The sequence below is a fragment of the Rhineura floridana genome, chromosome 2 (assembly GCF_030035675.1).
Source record: "Rhineura floridana isolate rRhiFlo1 chromosome 2, rRhiFlo1.hap2, whole genome shotgun sequence".
Taxonomy (NCBI): Eukaryota; Metazoa; Chordata; class Lepidosauria; order Squamata; family Rhineuridae; genus Rhineura; species Rhineura floridana.
The window spans coordinates 193,137,500-193,161,913 of NC_084481.1; the positions used below are offsets into that span (position 1 = coordinate 193,137,500).

The 24,414-nt window shown below is 44.4% G+C and overlaps 1 protein-coding gene across 2 annotated transcripts; it reads left to right on the forward strand.

Moving 5' to 3' along the window:
* The first annotated feature begins 429 nt into the window (after positions 1-429).
* Positions 430-17,004, forward strand: VASH1 (vasohibin 1). Of its 2 annotated transcripts, XM_061611818.1 has the most exons (9): positions 430-697; positions 1,122-1,302; positions 1,754-2,144; positions 8,198-8,286; positions 9,098-9,154; positions 9,992-10,066; positions 12,689-13,070; positions 14,313-14,425; positions 15,591-17,004. In XM_061611818.1, exons 3-9 carry the CDS (start codon positions 1,860-1,862, stop codon positions 15,661-15,663), a joined length of 1,074 nt encoding a protein of 357 aa, XP_061467802.1. In that variant the 5' UTR covers positions 430-697; positions 1,122-1,302; positions 1,754-1,859; the 3' UTR covers positions 15,664-17,004. The 2 variants fall into 2 exon arrangements, with proteins under 2 accessions (XP_061467802.1, XP_061467801.1); XM_061611817.1 differs by having other exon boundaries at positions 430-1,302.
* Positions 17,005-24,414: the final 7,410 nt, after the last annotated feature.

A 24,414-nucleotide genomic window follows, 5' to 3' on the forward strand; every position in this document is an offset into this window, starting at 1 on the left:
CTATTACCACAGGATAATGAAGAAACAATAGGTGAACGCCACCCATAAGGTAGTCTGGAGATATCAGATGATGGGATATTCTTCATCCATTGTGAAATGTGTGGTTGTCTGTCTTTATATCTGCAACATTATTGCCCGATGCTCCTGCAGCCACTGTCATGTTAAACACCAGCGGAGGTGTCTCCCGCGCGGGCACTGACCAGGGACAAATCTGCTTAGCTCTGGGAACATTGCTGAATGCCTTTGGGTTCAGGGCCGATCCTGGTGCTGCCAGTTAATTTCAAGACGTGAAGCAAAACGTGAAGGCACGGCTGCCTATGAGCATGTACAGAGTGACGCTAAGCTATAACAATCCGTTCCAAACATCTGGGGCTAAGATTGCAGAGGAGAGCGTGTAGCTCGCATGCGCGTTTAGGCAAAGAGGAAGAACTGGACCGAGAGACCCTCCCGATCCTTTCCGGTGGTCTGTCTCCTCCCTGACTCCAGCCAAACTTGCAGCAGCAGCCCAGTTTCTAGCGGGGGTGTCAGTGTCCCTTTAACTAACCACAGTCGCCGGGAAGGAACGCATGCGCAGGACGCGGCTTCGGTGCGGGGGTGACCCAGCGGAGGCCGCCCCCAGTGTAGCCCCCGGGCGGCTAAGCCCCAGCGCGCCCAGCCGGCTGTTTTCTGCGCTTGGGCCTGAAGCGCCGCCTGGAGGGTTTGTAGAACGCGGTCCTCGCGCGGCTGCCAGCCAGCCCGCCCTCTTTGTTCCTCGCCTGCTGCTCCAGTATCAGCAGACACAGCATCTGCCCAGCCGCGTCCTCGTCCTTGTCCAGCGGCAAGGCGAGCCGGCGGGCGGGCCTTGGTCCCTTCGGCACGCCTGCACAGCTAACGGGTCTGGCAGAAAGGAAGGAAGCAAGCGGGCAGGCGCAAGCACCCCCTTCTTCTCTCTGGCGTCTGCCTGCCTGCCTCTTTCCCAGCAGCCGCGCTCGTGCCATTGTGACCCGCGCTGAGCTCACCTGCCTTGCAGCCGGCGGGGTTTCGGATGCCCCTCAGAAAAGACACCCTCGAGCGGCCCCAGGAAGCCGACACCCTCGCCTCTCTCTCTTTCCCTTACCCCCTCCCCCTTTTGCACCCTGCAGAGCGTCTCCTCGCCTTGCCTGCGTCTTGTTCCCGTCACCTTCTTTTGTTTGGCTCCCTCGCCTGCTCCTTCTGGCCAAAGGGGACCGCAAGTCTCCCAAGCTTCGCTCGCTGGCTCTTCTCCTGCTCCCTGGGGATGTTTTTTTGGACCTGCTGCTCCAACAGCTGACGATGTCCTGCTAGGTGAGTAGGATCTTATGCTCAGTCAATTACAAATATATATATATATATATATTCGTGCATCCCCCCCTTTAGCCTGTGTACACACCATACATTTAAAGCGCATTACCTTCCCCAAGAATCCTGGGAACTGTAGTTTACCCCTCACAGAGCTACAATTCCCAACATCCCTAACAAACTACAGTTCCCTAAATGCAAGGCGTATACTTGGCTTTAATAACTGAAACCGCATCATTGTTCTGTCCCTGTATCCCTGATGGAGAGCCACCAGATCTTGTTTTCTTTACACTAACAAGAAACCTTTTCTCTTGAGTCTTTCTGACTTACTCTTTTAAGTGCCAGGATCATCAGCCTCTGGTTGGAGGCTGGAGAGTTAAATGTCTCAGTCAACCTGGATGTTGCAGGATCCTTGTGTGAATGAGCCACACCCTTTTTTGTCTTCTCTCTCTTAAAGGGGCCTCTGCTTGCTAACTGCCATGTCTTCAGCAACAGCCGGCTCTGTCTCCAGCAACCCGAAGAGGCCTGGAAGTGCTGCACTCTAAGCAAGGGAAGGTCACACGATGGATGCTGGGATGTCAGGTGGCAAAGTGGATGTTGGTGGAGGAGGCAGTGCTGCTGTGCAGCAGAGGTCCGAGGCCACCGAAGGGGTAGCACAAAGAGAGGAAGAGCAAGAAGAAGATGGTGATGAAGATCTTCGAGATGGGGGAGTCCCTTTCTTTGTGAACCGAGGAGGGCTTCCCATCAATGAGGCCACCTGGGAGAGGATGTGGAAACATGTGGCCAGGATCCACCCTGAGGAAGAAAGGGTAGCCCTCAGGATCCGGGGAGCCACTGACTTACCCAAGGTGAGAGAGCTTTTGTGGAAGAAGAACGTGTGAGTAAACGGAATGTTGGAGTTACTGGCCAAATCACCAGTGTATTAATGAAGGGGGGGAATCTGGGATTGAAATCATGCAGTGCCAAGACTCATAATTCATAAGGATGAATGGATGTGAACTGCAGACTGAGCGTGCAAAGTGCTGCGACTCTGCCTATATATAATGGTATCAACAGGTGGTTGTTGTTTTTCTGCGGGTTTCATGTCTATTAATTACTTCTATTAGTTAATGGGGTTGATTGGGATCTTATATCGCATGTAGGATACTTGGACCATGTTTGGGATTGCTGTCTATTTTGATGAGGAGTGTACTCAGATTGGCTCAAGAAGTATCCTGCCTTGTGTGCATGAGAGATTGAGGTGACTCAAGTTTTTCCCCAAGAGCACTATCCTGTTTTTGGACAACTGAAATAACCCATTCTAATGCTGAAAGCGTCTTATGTTGGGACCTATGCCGGGAAAATAACTGAATTATGTATGCATCGTCTTTCATAGCTATTCAAAATGTGTATTGAGAGTGATTTCCAGAAGGGCTAGTTAGTGGGCAAAACCAACTGCAAGAGTTTCTGGCTAGAGTAGGAATGGTTTTTGAGAAAGGGACAACATTTTTTCTAAAAAAATTTTTAATGCTATTTTGTTTTAAAGATCTGTTTTTATGATGTTTTAAAGTGTTTTAGTGCTTTGTTTGCCACCCTGGGCTGCTGCTGGGAGGAAGGACGGGATACAAATTAAATAAATAAATAATAAATAAGTTTCTCAATAATTTGACAATGGACCAAATAAGCTAGTATGATATTCTGGATGCCTACAGATGTCCAAAAGCAGGTTTGGTCTTTCTAGGACAGGGGTGAGGAACCTCCAGCCCCCAGGCCAACTTTGGCCTGCCAGGGATTCTAATTTGGCCTGGCAAGCCATTCCTGTCAAACTACGCCTACCTGCTCCATACTTGACATCATATGTGATATCAGATGTGGGGCACGTACCAATGTGACTTCTGAGAGCTTAAAAGGTGCTCCTGATTGTTCCTTTGCTGGAGCAAGGCATGCTTCCACTGCCCATCAGCTGATGGATGATGGGACCTTATCTTGCTCCAGAATCTAGAAGGGGTTTGCAATGAACCCCTTGCTAAAATGGGTGGGATTCTGTTTTAGCAGGGGTTTCAATGCAAACCCTTTCATAATCCTGGTGCTAGCCTCTTAGAAGTGAGCAAATCTGCCCATCTGTCAGATTTGGCCCACAAGGGGTAGGGCAGATAAAGATTTGACCCATCAGGGAAAAAAGGTTCCCCACCCCTGTTCTAGGATATGGAAGAGAAGGATAGGCTCTAGCCCCATCACCACATATCAATACAGACAGAGGATTGCTTTTACTTGCTGTGTGGTAAGGTGCCTCTAAAATGAACTATCTTAGGAAACTGAATTCCAGATAAGAAGAGCAGCCATCTTAGTATGCTGTGGCAAAAATGAGCATAGCAACCTCCAAGGCTAACACATTTATTGTGGTATGAGTTTGGTCAGCATGCATGAAGCAACCTGAAGAATAAGTAGAACCACACCACATACTTGAAGCATATCCAATGCACATTTAAAGAACATTACTTCTTCCAAAGAATTCTGGGAACTCTGTTTTTTTCATCATAGAGCTACAAATCCCCAATACTCTTAACAAACTACAGATCCCATGATTCTTTGGGGGAAGTTATGGCCTTTAATTGTGTGCTAGATGTCCTTTAAATGTATGGTGTGGGCCGGAAGACTCAGGGAAACAGAGATGCAGAAGACTTGTGGCTGCCAACTTGTATCAAATCAAGCAGGGTAACATTTAAACCTTTACTGGATCGAGACAAAACTTGAATGCTACAAACTTGATTGTCATTTCTCCCACAATTATGTTGGCCGTTACTGTAGAGCAGATGTGGGCAGGCCTCAGGTTTGTAGGGTTTAATTCGACCTTAGAATTCTGAGGTCCACCAGTCGGATCCAGGTTCAAAACAGAGGCTCAGCAAAGTGGGCAGGATGCCTTGGAGCACATGCTGAGCCCAGGAATTTGTGGTCGGTACCACAACCTGGTTCACAAGTCCATTCACCAAAACAAAACAACAATAACAAAACACTCCAGGTTTCTCACCCCACCCCAAGCATGTATTTTCAGCAAGCTAACTGAGGGTGGGGGAGTTTTTAAGTTATTGCTACTATTAGAGAATTGGGAATGAAAAGACCTTGCTGATCTACTACAAATCACTTGGAGATCTATCAGTAAATTTTAATCTACCTTTTTTCTACCCCTGGTCTAGGGAGATTCCTTAGTAGCACATGAAAGGATTCCTGTTGTGCACCCCTAATTGGAAAACATCCAGGGGGTTGCAATGGCAGCAGTTAAAAATGCCAAAACCAGATGGGTTGCCACATGACCTGATTTCCAACCATCTTCCATGCTGAAGACTACACGTATGAGTGGGGCCTTGGCTATTACCACCCATGGCACGTGGTTAGCATTTTTGCTTTGAACAAAACAGCTGTTAATAGCTGGATCAGCCAGTATTGTGCAGTCCCCCAGTTTAGCCATACTGCTATTCCATCTGTCCTTCCTCTCCCCAGAGTCCTTTTTGCCTTTGCCCACTTAACTCAGCTAGCTGGCATTGCACTGTCCTTTACTTCCCCATGTTCTTTGGTTAGTATGGATTGCTTTCCAGAATTTATTTCTTCACCATCCCATAACACAGTTCTCTGGGTGCTGTGCAGAACTTCTTAAACAAATTTTTAAAGATAAAAAAATAAAATACCGCCATATAATCCATAATGAACATAGAGAATGAAATCCAATTGCAGCCACAGCTAAAAGCATCTCAAAAAGCTAAAAAACAGCCCAGCTATAAGAAGAAGCAAAAGAAGTCTTACATGATGTTAACTTAAAATGGGAGGATGTTAAAAAGATGTGGGAGGACAGAAAATAATTTGTGTGGTGCAGAAAAAGCAGTAATGTGTGCCAGGAGAGTGTTCCACCATTAGGTCACTACTGCTCCCATGGAGCAACCCTCCGCGTTTGAGATTGAGGGAGCCCTTGGAGAAAGGCCTCTGTTAATGATCTTAAGGTACAGATAAGTACATAAGGGGAAATTAGGAAGAATGGTTGTAGAGGATCCAGAAGGACTTGTTTGTTCTGAAAGAAGTGAACAAAACTACACTTCAGAGCTAGTACTAGATTATATTCTGTACCACCTAAGGCCACATTAGAGATACCTTAGATACCTCCTGTTTGTTTTATTCTTGTGCATTAATATGACTTTGTTTTCTCTAGATGCTTTGAGATTTAGTGCTCAGTTTGAGTGACCAAAACACATTAGATCTGCCAAATCTCCACAGTTCCAAAGCCTAGCTGTAATCTTGACTGTAGACTGCATATCTGGATGAGATCCAGTCCCACTTTCTGAGTCAAGCATGGGTGTCTGGCAAGTCTCTCAGTCCAATACTAGGAATTCACATATAGATTTATGGTTGTGGTGGTGTCTGTATTGCATGAGCTGTGTGGGAGTAGTTGCAAACTAACAATGGTGTTCACTGTCCTGTCTCTGAGGAAATGTATACACTAGAACAATGGTTTGCAAATCTTTACAATGTGGCCTCTCCAGTGAAGCATTGTCTTGGGGCCCCTCTGAAGATCACCAACCTTGACTAATTTTTTGTCACAGGCTATGGTCTGAAGGCACATGAGGCCAGCTCCCTGTAAGGTCTGGTCAGTGCCTGGATGGGAGACCACCTGGGAACCATATGTAAGCCGCCTTGGGTTTCTATCATGGAAAAGAAAGGCGGGGTATAAATGTAATAAAAACAAACAAATAAATAAATAGTTATATCTTTTGGCATCCTACAGTGAATGCACATTGCTGGTTCACATGGTGACCATCTTATTACATGCAAGCTTTCAGTTCAGATATTACCCTGAATGTGAAGAAACAAGCCCTTTTCACAATAACTGGTCCATGAATGACACTTCAGAAGAACAGGCTATCTCGTGATAGCTGTGACCATTACATGGGAAAACATGGTAGAATAAATCCACCTATAATGGCTCATAATTTGAGACTAGCTGCTTTGGGGAGTGACTACAGCAGCTGGTGGAGTGCAGTATTCTTGGTCTCTTCTTGACTGTGTTGCTCACTTTACTGTATAGGCATAAGCATGATACTCTACTTTTCAAAGCACTTTAGAAAGGAATAACAGCCACAGATTTATGTTTCCTTTTAGCAGTTGCTGAGATCAGTTAAAGCTTGTGCTTTGACATATTTGAGTGGAAGGCAGCAGGGCAGTATCCCAACCAAGCACAAATGGACAGATTACTGCCTCTCAATCTGTCCCCACCCCACTCTAAGGGAAAAGGCTGGAATCCTGGATATAGAGGAAACTTTAGCCCAGTCTGGGCTTTAGGCCCAGGTCTGTGTATACTGAATCCTTTATCAGTCTAATTGCTTAAGTGAGGGACTAGTTACAGATATTAGGAGACTCCTCTGTCCTGTAAGTGGTTTCCATTACATTGTCTGGGAGCATTTCGTATACCCTAGAGGTAAAGCAGATGGGAAAGAGGAGCAGGAGCAGCCACTTCTGCATTTTCCAGCAGAGAAAGAAGCAATTAAGAGAACTGTTTTTAATCTTAACTGCAGTTTAGATAAGGCTACAATTCCACTTGCACACACACACACCCCATACAGGTTAGGTTGACTAGCAACTCTTCTAGCATTTGAAAGGTTGTGTGTGGGTTTTTAAGGGTTTTTTATTTCTCTGTCCTTTAGTTGTGATCTCTAGTTTGGCTCATTGGCTTGAGCAATCTGGTATTGATTAAAAAGTTATCTGGAATCTCCCAGGAAGTTATTGCCTGTGGGGCTCTTGTGCCTTAAAAAACACCTGCATAGCATTTCAAGGAGCCCATCAAGCTCTGTGGCTTTGCTTGGCAGGTATATTTCAGCTCTTTCTTTTTCTTGTGCACACTCTTATTGGAGAAACTATATCGGTCTAAATCTTGCACCCACCTGATGTCATAATACTTTAGTGGCTCTGCCTAAGGGTTAGTCTTTATGATTCCGGATAATAGCACATAATGCCTGTTTGGCATGCTTAGATTTAGACCACAAGTCATGTTCTTGAATAGCTGCCAGCTCTACAGCACTAGGTGTGGATGTAGGTGCTCTCAGCCCTACCCCTCTTGTTAAATGCCTTCTGATGAGAATGGCTGTGTGACACTACTAGCTGAGAGTTTGTGCTGTTCTCTATGAGAAGTGAAATGTGTTCTTCATTCACAGGGAGCTTTATTCACAGAGTATCCATTTTATATACATCTACTTGTTACTACTAATCCTGCTATAACCCTTCTTAAATCCGCATGGTGCATTTTTATTTCTGCTGTGATTACTTTCCCAGTAACTTTGTAGTGTTCCCCTAACTTGTCCTGTGTATGAAGGGCCGTAGCTCAGTGGTAGTGCATCTGCTTTGCATGCAGAAGGTCCAATCCCTAGCTTCTCCAGGTAATGCCAGGAAAGATTTCCTGCCTGAAACCTTGTAGAGCCTCTGCAAGTCAGTGTAGATCACTGTTCTTCAACCTTGGATCCCCAGATGTTGTTGGACTACAACTCCCATCAACCCCAGCCAGCTTAGCCAGTGGTCAAGGATGATGGGAGTTGCAGTCCAACAATATCTGGAGATCCAAGGTTGAAGAACAGTAATAGAGGCCATACTGAGCTAGATGGAACAATAATCTGACTCAGTATAAGGCAGCTTCTTATGTTCCTTCTAAATTTTTTTTGAAAGCATCAGACTTCCCTCTTAGCTGTCTGAAAACAGAAGAATTCATCCCCCCCCCGAATGACTAACCTCAGGTGACCAGCCATAGAAACAGGCTATTTCATGTGGTTATGTGGAGTGATGATTTAATGTGCCTTCAGTGCTGTGTCTGGATGTGGGCTGTGTCTGTAAGTTGATGCCTGTTTGGTGAGCTCATCTCTTGCCTCTTGCCTCCCCCTCTTCTGTGCAGATTCCCATACCAAGTGTGCCTACGCTCCAGCCATCCACTCTTATCCCTGAGCGCCTGGAAGCTATACAGCGCTACATCAGGGAGCTTCAGTATCCTTTTAATGTCTGCCAAATGGCCAAGGATTGAAAAGGGAAGCAAGGCAAGTTCTCTAGCCTGACCACAAGAGAGAATTTCTGACTGCTTGGCACTTTTGCCCAGCTGGGAAATGACAGCTCACTCCCCTCCCAAAGGAAGCTGCTGTTTGTTACAGCCTGTGGTTTTGCTGTCTAAACCTAGTTTCCTTTTGTTTGTTCCCTTGGCATCCCAGCATTATCTGTGTAAGCAACATGACGTTAATCTGTTGCAAGCTTTACTTGATGCCCTTCTTGCAATCCAAGGGAAGAACCTCTCTGCATTGAATTCTTCAAGAAAGCTCATGGACAGTAGATAATGCTCTCATCTTCTCTGCCTAGCATTGGTAAGAAAGAGGGGCCTAACACTGCTGAAGGCTCTTGGCTCTGCTGAAAGCCAACTGTATAGGTGCCCATAATTGCAACTGGAGCTTTTTTTCTAAGGCTAATAGTTGCATGGCCAAGGAGGGAAGGATTAATCGTCACCCTCCCTGCATGCTACAGTCATGATGATAATTGGGTCCTATGCACCTGCTGTTAAATAATGAGAGTAACAAACCTGGCTTGGTTTCTAATGGTGCATTTAGCGTCACATCTGGTTTGGCCCAGAGCACCCAATTTCCAGAATGATTTCTTTCTGCTGATACTTTGCTAGCTATGAGTGTCCTGAGTGTAGTGATTGGTTTCTTTGATGTGACAGAGGTTGCCTAAGGCAGAAATATGGCTTCATCTGACTTTTTCCTTCTGCTAGCTTTTCCATGCTGTTTGGCCCTTAACTTCTTGTTCCCAGGTACAATCACACTGGGACACAGTTTTTTGAAATCAAGAAAAGCAGGCCATTGACTGGGTAAGTACTTTCACTCCAGATTCCTCCCTCCCAGATCTTAGCTACTCTGAAGATTGTTTCCTTCAGAGTTTGGCAAAAAGGCCCAGGCTGAGCTCTTAATTGGCCACTGCCTCAGTGACTTGCCTCCCAGAGGAGGCACAGCACAAGAGATGAACTCTCACTCGGATGCAGCTGCTGAGTTGTGACTTCTTGCCCTGATTACAGTATAAGAACTCAGTTTTCTTCCAGCTGCTAAGGAGCCATCTATCAGCATTGGCAAAAGTATGCATATTAGCTTTTAAAAAAGAATTAGGGTTCTGTAATTATTTCTGTGTTTAAAAGCCTCACATAGATAGTTCTTATCCTTCCTCTTAATAGCCTCTGGTGCTTTAGTATTCCTAAATTCTAGTCCGCATAGTATCCCTGAACCTTGATCATTACTGATTTGCTGATCCAAAGACATTAAAAACATTAAATGCAGATGGAAAGTGTGTGTTCCTGATTCCAGATGGTACCTGTACAGTGGGCTTTTTGCAGGCCTCCATTCCACCTTGCACTTGTTCACCTACCTTGAGCAAACTGGAGGAACACCATTGGTTTGACTATAATAGAAATTATTCCAATTATGTACACAGGATGAAGTCTGGGTAAGAAGATGTATTGTTACTGAATCACTGAAGGGAAACTGTTTGTCATCAGGGAGGAAAGTGAGACAGGATGTGATGAGGAACTGAGTCTGAATCTAACAAGTGGCTTCCCCTCTGTCTTTGTATGACCAGACCATTCTCTTCCTATGTTCTGCTTGACACTAGCTTTTTTTCTTAATTCTCTTGCTCCTCCCATCGTCTTGCCCAATAGGCTGATGGATCTGGCCAAAGAAATGACAAAAGAGGCTCTGCCAATCAAGTGTCTGGAAGCTGTGATCCTAGGAATGTATCCTTTTTTTCCCTGAGGAGAATGTGTGCATATCTGTTTAAGCACAGATGTTTCAACATCACTGCTCTGTGGCATTTCAAGCCCACTATATCATGTACTGTTAAACCAGTTAGCGAATTGCATTTGGTATTATCTGGTTTTCCTTTCTTCTGGGACAGGAAGAGTACATGGAGAAGCCTACTTTCTTTTTGCATTAGAAACAAACTTAAGAAAAGGGTGGTGGCCTCATTTTATGCATAATATTTTGCTTAGCTCTGACCTAATGTTTTGAGAAACGCCTCTTGTGTAGGAGGACTTACACCTGGGACAGTATAAAGCAAGCTTCTGTCAGGGCAGAGCAAACTGTTCCAAAAGATGTGGAGTTAATGCCAAAAATGACAGTCCCGCATCTAGTCCTCTCCTTCCATAACATCTAGTGCTGTTTACCTTCTGTCCTGACATCATTGTATTGTGTGTTTCCCTGCCCCACCCCCTCAGCCAGCTGTTGCCAATGACATGCATTACAGATGGGGAACTGTACGGCATAATAAACAGGGCTTGAGGCAAGTTGTACTAGATGTAGTTGGGGGAGCCAGACACAGAGCTGCTTCTTTAACAACCCCCCCCCAATATCTCTTGTAATAATTAGCTTCTCCTTCAGTTGAAAAATATTTGAAAATTCCAATGGTTTGACTGTGAGGGTGATTGGAATGAGGCTTTTGTTACACTGCATGCTTGCCTCATGAACTAACTTTAGAGCCTATGGAAAACGGGCTGCATTCTAGAGCTATAAATCTTTATGATTTGTAGCTAGATTGGTCCATTCATGGTGTGCCTGGACCACCAGTCTTTTATGTAAGCTGCTTCAGAAAATCATGCAAGAAGGTGCTGCACTGTTCTTTGTGATTTGTCACTACTTGCACTCCACTGTGTGTGTGTGTGTGTGTGTGTGTCTATCTCTGGGGTGGGGGAGAGAGAGAGCTTCTGTTCAGTTTTGCTGGAAAGAAGTTGTACATTGTTCTGCTTTTCTGGCCATTGACTTGCCCCTCCTTCATTACTAAAGGTCGCCTATCATGCCTACATTCTGGGAAGACGAAATTTATATGTGTGTGAAATGCGCAAAGTACAGGGCTGGTCAGTGAAGGACAAAAGGGCTACCACTGCATGTCTTAAGACAGGTGGGAAACTTCAGGCCTTGGAGCTGAATGTGGCTCTCCAGGTCCCTCTGTCTGGCTTTCAGGACTCTGTTAGGGCATTCCCAGTCCACACAAAAGTGGTTTTGCCTCGTTGGAATGTGAACTGTGACAGTTCTTATCTGGATAGTGGCAGATAGAATGTGTGTTTTATGTGCAATCCTCTGATCTTTGCACACTGGAATGTAGCCTACTGTACAAAGGTGTTGCGTCTATTGCTCTGCCCACCACTTGTCTCTGGCCCCACCCACCATTGTCATGCCCCCCCCCATCAAGGTTGCTCACGAGGGCATGTGATTCTCAGGCTTTAAAAGGTTCCCTGTCCGTTTTAAGAGCACCCTCTATCTGAAAGAAGGCATTTTATTTTTGTTGTGAGAACTTTACATGCAGACTGCAACACTTTTGACTACATATGCCATCTTGCAATTGGTGCAGTAAAAGATACCAGTGACTCAACCTGTTTCTCTTTTGCATTTACATTTCCCCAATGTGCTTAATTGGAACTTGAGTGGGATTAAAGGTCCCTTCAAGATGCATTGACTCAAACACAGGCAAACAGCATTTGGGACCTATTCAGGAGGGCATGTCATATTTTAAGCACAAGAGTATATATTCATGTGTGAGTGCCTGAAAGTCTGTAATTGGGATGTTCCCACATGACTCCACAGCAGTTCTCTGTGGTGCCGCTTTCTCCTGCGATGCTCTGTGTGCCAGAAAAAGCACTCTGGGAAGGAGGAGATGGATTTGTTGTGTTCCAGCAGTGCTGCAGTTAAGCCTAGTGTTCAGCTGAAAGTAAAGGTTAATGTAAAAATGACTAAAGACACCTTTTTATTTCTAAAGAACATTTTATCCCACCTTTCTGTTATAAGACACTCAAGGTGATTCATAGTATCAAATTTAAACAGTCAGTATAAACTATATTAAAAGCTAAGTGGCTTAAAAGGAGACAGGGACAGCAGACAAAAATTCATTTTAAAGAATCCCAAGGAGCAGAACTGGTCAGCAGCGTGCCATAATAAAAAGGTCTTCACTGGGTGGCAAAAGACCATCAAGGAAGGGCAAAGTGAGTTTCCTCAGGCAGGGAGTTCCCCTGCTTAGGCACAGCCACAGAGAAGGCCCTCTCTTGTGTCCCAACCAATCACACCTCTGAAACTGGGAACCAAGTTGAACCTTGTACCAAATGAATCTTTTGCATGTTGCTGATGCCCCAAGACCATGCCCAAGTATATGATTGTATGTGGAAAAGAAGGTCCAGAGCAGACTGTTGTTGGCTTTTATCTTCAGATGAGGTTACTGGAGTTTAGTATCTAGATCTACCTAGTCCTCAGAGTTGAATGCAACCAATCGAGGTGGCTAGAATTGTGAGGGAGATGAGGAGAAGAGCTGTTATTTATTTTTCCCTCTGTTTTGTCGTACCACCTGTTTCCTGAATGCTTCCCATTAACAGTTACCTCACCAACAACATGCCAACACTGGAGCGTTTCCCCATCAGCTTCAAAACCTACTTCTCAGGGAATTACTTCCGCCATATTGTGCTGGGAGTGAACTTTGGGGGCCGCTATGGTGCACTGGGCATTAGTCGGCGTGAGGATCTCATGTACAAGGCACCCACCTTCCGCACACTGAGCGAACTGATATTTGACTATGAGGAGGCATACCGGCGCTGCTGGCACACCCTAAAAAAAGTGAAGCTTGGCCAGTGTGTGTCCCATGATCCACACAGCGTGGAGCAGATTGAGTGGAAGCACTCCATCTTGGATGTGGAGAAGCTGGGCCGTGAGGACTCGCGCAAGGAGCTCGAGAGGCATTCGCGTGACATGAGGCTTAAGGTGAGATAGTGGGAGAATCTGTTGCCTTGTGAGCACTTTATTGATGCTTAGTTCTATCTGCTGTGCCAAGCCTTAAAGCCAAATGCTGTCAGTTGACTTTGTCTAGTTGAATCCTCTTACTTGCATGCCTAATACTGAATTTTATATGCCACGTTTTAGGGCAATGTCTTGAAGAGGGTCTTGAGTCGAGTGCCAGGTAGAAGCAGTACGCGGGCGGGGGGGGGGCGGAATGGAAAGGAGAAATGTTTGCTCCTCCGTTGGTCCAGGTCTCAGATCTGTCTGTTTTTCCACATTTTGATATTGCCTTTCTGTCGACACAGTGATTGCAGCATCTTCCTTTATTCAGTAGATATATCTGTCTAGGATTCTATCAGGCTACAGCAGACAGAAAGAGGGAACCAGGGTAACTCCATCAGCTCTACTGAGAGAGCAGCTCAATTTAGTTCCTCTTTCCCTGGACTGTTTCCATTCCAGGTGGTCATTATATGAGAACTACTATGTTTCTTTAAGAATTGGTGTGTGTGTTTGATTTCTTTCCTCTTCCTTCCTTAATCCTTTTTCCTTTTGCGTCATGTCATTTTAAATTGTAAGCCTGTGGACAGGGACTATTTTTACTGATCTTATGTAAGCCACTCTGGGAGCCTTTCCCAGAGTAAAAACCCTTTCAGACAAAATGCTTTCAGTCAATAAGGTGTCAATGTGAAATGGTGGAAGACCTTAACACACCTCACACTGTAGTAAAAGATGTGTAGGATCCCTAAGAGATGGTGCACCAAAATGGCTGAGCATTTGATCTGGGACACCCCTGGTTCAAATCTCACTCTGCCATGCTCACAAAGTGGCCTTAGGCAAGCCACTATGTGCTCACCTGTAACAAAGAAAATGGTGTTGTTTAGAGGTTTGCTGAAAACATTCCCCATCCTGGTGTTCTTCAGGCATTTATTGGACTCCAGCTCCCATGAGCCCTAGCCAGCATGGCCAATAATCAGGGATGATGGGAGTTGTAGTCCAAAACATGTGGAGGGGTCCAGGTTGGGGAAGGCTGATTTATATAATGTATTGGTGAAGCGCTTTGAATTTCAGAAAGAGCAATACACAAATGCTAAGCATTAGTGCCCATTGTCTTAACCTCCTTCTCCTTGCTCTTCCCCACCTCTAACACCTCTAGCATGTGGAGTGCCATGGCCACTGTGGGAAGAAGCTAATGGCTTATCCTCCTCACTGTCATTTTCCTCCTCATAGATCAGCAAAGGAACAGGTCCACCGTCACCCACGAAGGACAGGAAGAAGGATGTATCATCCCCACAGCGAAGCCAATCTAGTCCCCATCGTCGCAACAGCCGGACAGAGCGGCGGTGAGCACAAGGCTGTTTGTTCTGTGTGGATGGCCAGTTCTGACATAGGAATTTTTGTCCCCATCTTGCTTTTATTATTTATTTCACTTATGATTCACTTCCCATGAGGCATCCTGAAGCAATTTGCATAATAAAAACATATATAAAACAATTGCATATATAAAAATAATTAAAAAGCACAATTATGTATATAAAACAGTTATAAAAACAGCTTGCTATGCAATTGAGATGCCAATTGAGATGCCAATTGAGATACTGTGATTTAAGCATACAAACGCACATGCAAGAAGCACTTTTTGAACCTTTGTGGCTGGATGTGAGTTGAGGCATATTTTACACAACTGCTGTTGCATCTTTTCGGTACAGACAGCCCCCGATTGCTGCTTGAGCAACACCTCCCTTTCCCTCTGCCTGGATGATGTGAAGTTGATCATTGCACCCACCAAAAACTTTGAAAGTGGTTGTGTTATATTTATTTTTTTGCTGTCTTCAAACTTTAAAATACAGCTCCTGAATGGAGCCCTGTCTTACAGAGTTTCTGTGTGTGCTTACTCAGGAGTAAGCCTCGCTGCATTCAGTGTGCCTTATTCCCTAGCAAATGTGTATTAGGATTGCAGCTTTAATGTTCCCCGTGGGTTGGGACAGACATTTGCACCTATCCCTTAGTCATGGAGGGCTCTGAAGAGGGGACCACAAAGACCTCCTTTTTCTGAGTTCTTGATGAATAGCAAAAAAATTATAATGCATGCCAGGTCCACCTCACCCCCTTCCCTCTGCTATGGGCAGGGTCATCTTCATGTTGGGCTGTGAGGAAGCTCAGCAAGAAACTGGAACTGGCCTTCCCCAAAGCTACCACCCTGCCTCCTAAATTCCCCTGAGGATTCAGGAGCAGGATAGATGGGAACTGAAAATCATGACTGGCTATTGAACCAGGTTCAGACTTGGACCTCCATCTGGATTCTGCCCAGAACCTATTCTTTGAACATTTGGAATGGCCAGCTGGTTAAAAATCCCCACCCTCACTGCTGCTGGGTGGGACTTTAAGAGGTGCCTCTTCACCTCTCTTTTCAACAGTTGAGACTTTCTCTAAGGAAAAAGGTTCTGAATAATGATTTTCCATTTCACTTACGTTCCCCTTTTTCACCTTTCTCCCCCCTCCCCATAGGCCATCTGGAGAAAAGAAACCTACAGAGCCCAAAGCCATGCCAGATCTGAATGGTTACCAAATCAGAGTGTAAAAGAGTCTCGTCATTCAAGGATTGCTTGCTGGACACTTGTTTGAACCAAGTCTGCTTCTGGGGGGCACAGTGGGCATGAATTGCTGTCCCCCGACCCAAGCTATTTCCTGCAATGGTGGCCTCAGAGCCCTATTCTGTGGATTTCAAGGTATTTGCTTCTCTGACTTGTATGAGATGACATTTTTTTTAAAATCCATCAACTAAACAAACTCTTAAAGTAGCAGACTCTGCCAGTCCGTGTTGCACTGTTGTACAGTATTGGTAAGGAAAATAATCTTTTGCTGAGTGACGGGAGGCTGCTGCCCACCAGCCCACGAAGTCCTGGAATTCCTTTGACTTTGTTTATAGCCCTTTAGTGGGAATCTTGCTGTCTTTCTCTCTTGAAGGAATCAAGCTAGCATGCGGCCTCTGGAAGGAGAAGGAGGGACTGGAAACAAAAAGCTGATCCTGTGGAAGAATTTTTGGATTTGTACCTTCTGAGAATTTTAATATTTTTACTAAGGGTGGGGCAGGGAAAAAGCAAACCATGTCTTCGCATGTGCCCTCAAACCACCATCTTCATTCTTGTACTTCTGTTTCAAATGATGGAGTGCCTTGTATGATGAGAACGTGCTCCTCCGTCATGCAGCTCTGGCGGCAAGCGGAAGCTGACTGGTTTGTTCAGGAAATCACCCTTCACAGGAGGCAGCTCCATTGCCTGCACTTCTTGTGTACGGAAGGCGAATGAAGGATGGTAATATTTTAATTGGACTAGCAATGGCAGTCATTCTCTCTGTTGTGTTCAAGAGATTGGTTGGAGACCAGGTTTCCATCTCTTCATTTTCTGGTGCTATTCTGGTGTCCTGTATGGACTGGCAGAGCATCCTAGCCTTTCCAGGTGGGAGTGGAGTGGGGGAGTAAAGAGCAGATCCCTATGACTTGGCTCTATGAGTATTTCTCCCTTTTAAAGTAAAAGGAATCTCTCTGTCCCACTCTCTCCCTCTTTAACAATACCACCCTTTCTTTTCATCAAGGTGTGCATTCATTGTTATATGAAGATCACATACTGAAGATTCTTAAGATATACCCACCGGCTTTTTTAGCAGCAGATATGCAGAAAATAATGCATGAAGCTTGGCCACCCCACATCCTGGGATCTGTGCCCCCTTTTCTGCATCCCCCCTTTCCTGTCTATTCAAAACAATCAAAATTTCAAAGTTTCCCATGTCTAGCCCAGACCGAAGCCTTGTGTTGCCTTTCTGTCTGTCTGATATTTTTAGCAGTCAATTTGCAGCAATGTACCTGTACATCCTTTTTTTAAACACTTAAGACTCCTTGTTAATTAAATACGGTAAAATGTCTCACGGTTCTACCTATGCCCCTTTATCACTAAACATGGATGAGTGGGCTAGCTGCTGTAGGTGCAGCTGGGCAATTTCAGCACTTAACTTAAAGAAGGGGAAACCCTGCATCTTGTCTAAGGCGATAAGAATGTGTGGGCCCTGAAAATATGCCCTGGGATGATAAAGGACACAACTGAAATGTGAGGAGGGCTAATGTTACCGCATCCTTAAAAGAAGCCTGTTCTGTGAAAAGGACTGTGGTGGCCTGAGATGCTGCTGTGGCAAATGATACTTGCTCTTCACTCATCTCCGTTTGTTAACTCACTGTCTCATTGGGCTAATTGGCTGGGGAGCCATGCACACTTCACAGTGGCTGAGAGAGCAGACAGTGCACAAAGGGGTCATATATTATGTAAGAAGGATGACCTAAAGCAGAGATAGGGAACCTCATGCCCTCCAGATGGTGTTGGACTCCCATCAACCCCAGCCAGCATGTTCAATGGCAGGGCTGTGGAGTCGGTACACCAAACCTTCAACTCCGACTCCTCTATTTTTCTACTGTCCGACTCCGACTCCTCTGTTTTTCTACTGTCCGACTCCACCCAAAATTGCTTCTTGTCAATCAAAATTTATTTGGAAGTCAGAGTCAGTACATTTCTACCGACTCCGACTCCTCCCAAAATTGCTCCCGACTCCGACTCCACCCAAAATTGCTCCTGACTCCAACTCCACGACTCTGACTCCACAGCCCTGTTCAATGGTCAGGAATAATGGGAGTCATAGCCTGGTAACATCTGGAGGGCCAAAGGTTCCCCAGCCTTGCTTTTTCAAGAGGGTAAAATACTTGCTCCACAGCATCATGTTTCCCAGTTCTCCTGTTCAGTAGGACTATTGGGCATGCTAGGGGAAGGGTTGTGGCTCAGTGGTAGAGCATCTGCCTTTCATGCAGAAGCTGCCAATTTCAATTCCTGGCATTTCCAGGTGAGGCTGGGCCCCTGCCTGAACCCCTGGAGAGATGCTGCCAGTCAGTGCAGACAGTACTGAGCTAGATGGACCGATGGTCTCACTCAGTATAAGGCGGCTTCCTATATGCCAGTTCAGGCTATAGTTTTTCTATCCTCTTGCAGGCAGTCTGATTGCCTTCTGCCACTTTTCTACTCACCCCGACAGACAAATATTTTCCAGATTTTTAATTTTTTAAAAACCTCTTTTTACTTAAAGTGACTTTCTGTAGCAGGATTGACCTGGTCTTTCTCTTGACTAGTGAGCGGCTAAGAAGTAATTAAACATTTCAGAAAATGATGTGCTGTGGGTGTCTCTGGTTATAGGACCAGGCAGTATTGCTGGGGATCAGTATTGCATTTGTGAGCTGGGAAAGAGGCAATAAGGTGTGGGCTCTTGGGCTAGCATAAATGGAGCGGGGGGGGGGGTCCACAAGTGAAATATTTTACATGTCTTACTAAAACACAGAAAGTGTACAGTTATGAGCCAAATGCAGACATATCATGTTAGAATATGTTCACAGTTGAGAAATGACACATTTGGCGCCTTGTTTAGGGAATTATCCAACATGCTTGTTGCCTGTCTCGTTTTGTGTCTATACAAGAAAAAGAAAATTTAAATATGACTGGATCATATTTATATTTGAAGATGACTGTTCCTTTTGTAGTTTATATTGATATAGTTTACCTAATTTTAGGTAATAAATAGTGAAATTCTACTGAAAACAAAGCTTGTATTAATCCATCAGCACCTGTCTGTGTTGAAGTGTCTTAAGCACCCCCTCCTTAAAATACTCTCATCAAACTCATCCAGCTATCTACATTGTTTTCTGTCTGTCCTAGCTTGTTAATTGCCAAGTCCCTCTGCAAAAAGAAATGCACAACAAAGGGCAGAGGGAATAATACTCATTATTGGGGCCATCAACATTTGGTGGCTGAGATGAGTCTTAATGTTGTGTCATCCTTCAGAGCTAGAGAAGTTGTAAAGAAGATATTAAATGAGGTGAACTGATGGCTACTACAAGTGATCTCTCTGCAGGAAGACACCCCCACCATGAAGCAGCTTATTTGTGTGTGTGTGTGATGGTGAACCACAACAAATGTGAAAACAAACAATACACATAATTGGAGCATGTGTTCTTTTGCCAAGCCCATGTGGCAGTCTCTGTTTTGTTTTTCATTGGAAGTTCTCTCTGGCTATAAGCAGAGAGAAGAATTTAGATGATTAGTTGGAATGGATTCCAAGGAAAGCTGCAACTGGCAATTCTGATGTGGCTGATAACCGGCTATACTTGTAACAAAAAAGGGGGAAGTGGAGAGATTGGTTCAAGGTTCTTATGAAGAAGAAGCTCTTCACTTTCCCCCTTGAACTTGATAGTTATAGCAAGGTGGTTTATGGCAAAAGTGTTCAGAAAGAGTTTTCCAATTAACTGAACTCGGTGATGGAACTGGCAACTTGGGCCATTGGCGAAATCCCCTTAGAGGGTTTCGAATCTTCTCTCCCTCCTGCTTGGTCAAGCATCTGTTAAGGTTGTTTTATAAACCAGAAATGGAGGACCTTTTGCCCTTCAGATGTTGTGGTACTTCAGCTCCCCTCCTCTCTCACTGTTGGCCATGCTGGCAAGGTTTTATGGGCGTTCAAGTCATGTGGCATCTGGGAGTCTGCAGTTTCACAGTTGCTACTTAGACACACAATGCCCTTTCTGAGATGACTTGATGAGAAGATGCCTTGAGCCCTTTCTTGACTGTCTGAATATCAGGTGAGACAAACAACAAAGACCTTTCTTACAAAGCTAGTGAAGGGCTAGGTTTGCTAGACTGAAATTCTGTCGAGGCATTTGTCTGTAGCAAGGGTTCACAAACTGGCCTGTGGACCACCAGTTATCGGCAAGCTTCATTTAGGTGGTCTGCAGCATGTCTGTATTAAATATATTGATTAATTGTATGTTCATTGCTTCATTTATTTCTTAAATTGTATTTTATTGTATTACAATTTGAATTTATGGGATGCAAATTGTAATACAATAAAATACACCGTAAAAAATAAATGGAGCAATACAATTAAAAATACAGCATCTAGCACAATGCATTACAATTGCTGCAACAGGCAGAAAAATCACAAGGTGGTCCACCAAGACCGTCAGCGATTTTCAAGTGGTCCATAGAGAAAAAAAGTTTGGGAATCACTGGTCTATACTGTTTCAAAGCGAATCTTCTACCCTAGAGCTGAACTACAACCAAAATGCATCAGACATTTAATGATAGTGTCTGAACACACATTGAAACTGAAAGTGGGATTTGGACGCTGCTACCCTTTAATTCAAAGCCTGAAGTTCTCTGGGAAGAGGGATTGACTGTTAAACCACTCTGGAAATGGGAGCTCTGAGAGAGGAATAGGCGGGCTCCTAACAGCATCCTTAACTGTATTTCCCAGGATCCTTTAAGGGAAGCCATGGCTGTTTAAAGTGGTGTAATACTGCTTTAAATGTATAGTGCAGATGGAGCCTGCATGTTGTCTTAAAGCAGTGCTTATCAAGCTTTCTGCTTTGAGGAAACTCTTCTCACATAGCCATAGCATGTTTCAGAGACTCTGGCACCAGTCTTGGGACATACATTTTGTTCACATGAGGACTTGCCAGATCTCATGAACTGAGTGTGTGCCCCCACCCCAAGCTCCCTGTTGCAGAAGAAGATATATATTCATATAGCAGACAAAAAGCTTGCCTCTTATTGCTGATCTCTCCGTTGAGGAACCTTTGTGTAATGCTGTGGTTCCCTGGACCAAAACCACTGTCATTTGCAAGTAAACAGAACTTGCCATATGCCTCGTCCTGCAAACTGTCTCTACATTTGCCTTCTCTGCGATGTATAGAAGAAACTTGTCAGTCAGTACCTTGTTACTGATTGCTATCCCTGCCCTGTTAATAGGTCAGAAAGTCAGCTATGCTGGCCTCCTCAGGGAATTCTAAAATGAAGCATGACCTCAGTAGCAGATGTCTTGCGTCTCCATAAACCACTCTTCCCTCTTGGCATGGTGTGCTGGCCACCTGCCTCCAAGTGCAACTGCTATGAGCTCTGTGAAGCATAGACCTTCAGCCTGACTTCTCAGAAAGAAGATGCTAATGTGCTAAAGCAAACCTGCAGGCCTCAATCAGTATTGCTTGCCCAGTTTTAGCAGCTAGGTTTTGTTTTCAGAGCTTGTTGTCATAACAGCATGTAACTGAAACAGATGGCTTTCTTTCTTCATGGACTATCCTGCATACCTGTTCTGAAAAGAAGTGTGACTTGTGGATCTGTGATTTTGACACAGATCTTCCTTAGGTTTAGTTCTTATCTCTCAATTCTGTATTGCTTTCCAGAATAAAAACATAGTTCCTTTATGCAATTTACACCATGCAAGTAAGGGAACACAAACAGCTTAGTTTCATGGTGCTGCAAGGTGCTATCATGAAAGGTAAGTTAAGCTCTGCTTTCTGTGGGCACCTCTATTCTACCCACCCCAAATAATAAGGTACCTCTGGGCTAATCAACAGAATAAGGGTACTATAAGGATACTATAGTCAAGGGACATCCATGTTTCTGTAATTACCATTACAGATTGCAGTTCATGTTATTTCCACAGTCTGTAAGAGTAAATCTGTGATGAGCTATATAAGCTGACGACAAAGGCCCTGACAACTTTAGAGGCACTATGCTGCCAAATACCAGTTACTGGACACCGCAGGTGGAGAGAATGCTGTTGTGCTCAGATCCTGCTTGTGGGCTTCTCTTGAGCATCTAGTTGGCCACTGTGATAGCAAGATGCTGCACTAGATGGGCCACTGGCCTGATCCAGCAGACTGTTCTTCTGTTCCTAGATTTCCTTGAAGCAGGATTCTTTCCAGTAAAGTTAAGACTTGACTTTTCTTTATTTAACTTTCTATTGTGATGGACTGGCTCCTTGCCCTCCCCATAAACAGCAACAGCCAACTAAGCTTTGAAAATGAAGTCTGTTATAATCAAAGATGTATGTGGATTAGGGCAGGGGGAAAAAGGAATATATTTGACAGTCGCTCAGTATACCTCTCATAACAGGAAACTTGCCATTTTAACATTTTCCATGTTTAAAACTACTCAGTAAGCATCACGCTATAAGATTTCTGGCTCCTTCCACTGCCATTAAGTAGTCACTTCTAACCCAAGAAGATTCCTGTTTCTTTACCCATCCTCCCCTTCACTCGTTAAGAAAAAGGAGCACCACCAGGCTTTCAGAAAAATGTTAAAAAATGAAGGTAGAACTCTCCAGATACATAAAAAGTGGGGCAACTTGTGTACTGCTAAGGATACAGCTGTGAAAAAAATGTCCAGGTCTATCCTGCGTCACCCCAGAAGGCATGCCACTAGTAGCGTGCCAGCCATTCTGCTGCTCTTCCCACCCAGAAACCATACAGTGGCTGAATGTGCTGTACTTGAGCACTACAGCCAAAGGGCCATGAGCAAGGACAAAGGTGCTCTCCCCATGCCTTCCTGCTTATAGCTAGTCTTCCATCTGCTACCTTGAAAATGCCTGTAATTATTCCAAACTAAAAATAAGTTTACTTCTTATGTTTGAATTATCATCTGTACAGCCCCACATATGGAGGATTGTGCAGCTATGCAGAGCTAACTAGCTCATGCTGTTTTGTGAAGCAGATGTGATGATTTACATATATGCCTTGATGGGTAGCACAGTTACCTTCTTGCTCAAGTTTTATCCTCACACAAGGCGTCAAGGAAGTGAGACAACCTCCAGCAACAGAGCAGATTGAATTGGTCTGCTGCAGCGTTGCACAAAGAACAGATAAGCAACCTGTTCTTCCCCTTCAGGGTCTTTTGCAGTTCTACATACGAGCAATTGGTTAGCTGACATACCTGGAGGAGACTGCTAGTGTCTGACGGGAACTATTTATAAGAACTATTTTCAAGATGGCAGAGCACAAGTAGACTAAAGAGCTGCTCTGCCAAAGGCATGAAGTTCCACTCAAAACATGACTTGGTAACTAACACCCCTGGAAATAGCCGTCATCCTTTCTGTATCAAATGGCCTTTCACACTAACTAGAGTAGGATGATTTGCCAGTACCTGACTCATAGTAACTGTAAGACAACGACCACAAAAGTGTTATGGGGTTTTGAAGAGACCTCTCTCAGTCAGCACCAGCATAACGGATAGTTATCTTTTCTTATAGAATCTGTTCTATCCAAGTAAAAGGTGAATGCCCTGCAAACATCCAAAGTATAGAGCCCAATCCTTATTCTGTGAATCTGTGGAGGGGGGCAGACAAGGTATCATCTTGAGTATGATGGTATAACGGGAAACCACCTTACAGCAAAACACCAATACAGCTTTGTCCTTTGTATACAGAGAAAAGGAGCCTTACAGAGCACCACATTATAGTGTAGAGCAATAAAAATGCTGTCTTGAATAGGCCCCATATATTAAGGATTTACCATTTCATGAAGAACTTCTCTTCTAAAACATGATAGTTAGGGGAGGCAAGTCACAAAAGGCTGTCAGCATAAATAGCTTATAGTCCCGCTGCACAAGCGCTAAGGACAAGCTCCAGACGCAGGTATGGGGCTTCACAAATGGATGTCAATTCTGAAGATCACTGAGGAATCTACATCCTAATCAGAGGAAGAGCTCGGCAGGAAAGTGATAAGCAGAAAGTGCAGCCTACAAACACCCAAGGAGCTAGTTAGTTCTGAACATCTCGGGTAGACAGTGTAGTACAGAACTAGACCATACGGTGAAATTTATATTTTGGACAAAAAAAGTATGAGAAGGACAGTTAAGTATAGCAAGCGCCAAAGAATGCCTGGATGAACCTAAGCTCTTTGGTTTGATCTTAGAATACTGATATCCCTGGCAAGGCATATAGGGATAAGACTTCGGGGGGGGGGGAGATACTGATTGCTAGATTTTGAAGAGCACCGGACAGCAATATTTAAAGTGATATTTAAAGAGTTGACTTGATTGTGAAGTAACTCAGGGTGTGGCTTAAGTTTCATCTTGAGAAGAACTCAACCATCTGAGCCTCCAAAGTGAAACCAGGAACATGCCCACAAAGCTAAAGAAGAGCTATTTTACTCTGCCTAGGAAAGGTTTTGGCAGAGGATTGGAAATAAGATAAAGTCAATATGCTCAGGATGGTATAACCAGTCACTAAAACTTTACTATGAGAGGAGATCAGGTAATGTATTGAGTCAGTGTGTTGGATACCTATATTTTTCTTCAGACAAAACCAGTGAGGAAAGAGCATTGCTAAACTAAGTTGCACTAGCAATGTCACCAAACAGTTTAAGGGTGTCTCTCTCTTTTCATATTTATGTATTTATTTATTTAAATTTATTGCCTGCCCTTCATCCAAAGGGTAGGTCACAAGTTTTAAAATACATAATTAAAAACTT

Excerpts from the sequence above, each read along its gene's own strand:
- VASH1 (XM_061611817.1), top strand. The coding sequence starts at position 1,860 with ATGGATGCTGGGATGTCAGGTGGCAAAGTGGATGTTGGTGGAGGAGGC. Across the intron at positions 8,287-9,097 it reads CGCTACATCAGGGAGCTTCA|GTACAATCACACTGGGACAC; the intron begins GTATCCTTTTAA and ends TCTTGTTCCCAG. Across the intron at positions 10,067-12,688 it reads GAAGCTGTGATCCTAGGAAT|TTACCTCACCAACAACATGC; the intron begins GTATCCTTTTTT and ends TCCCATTAACAG.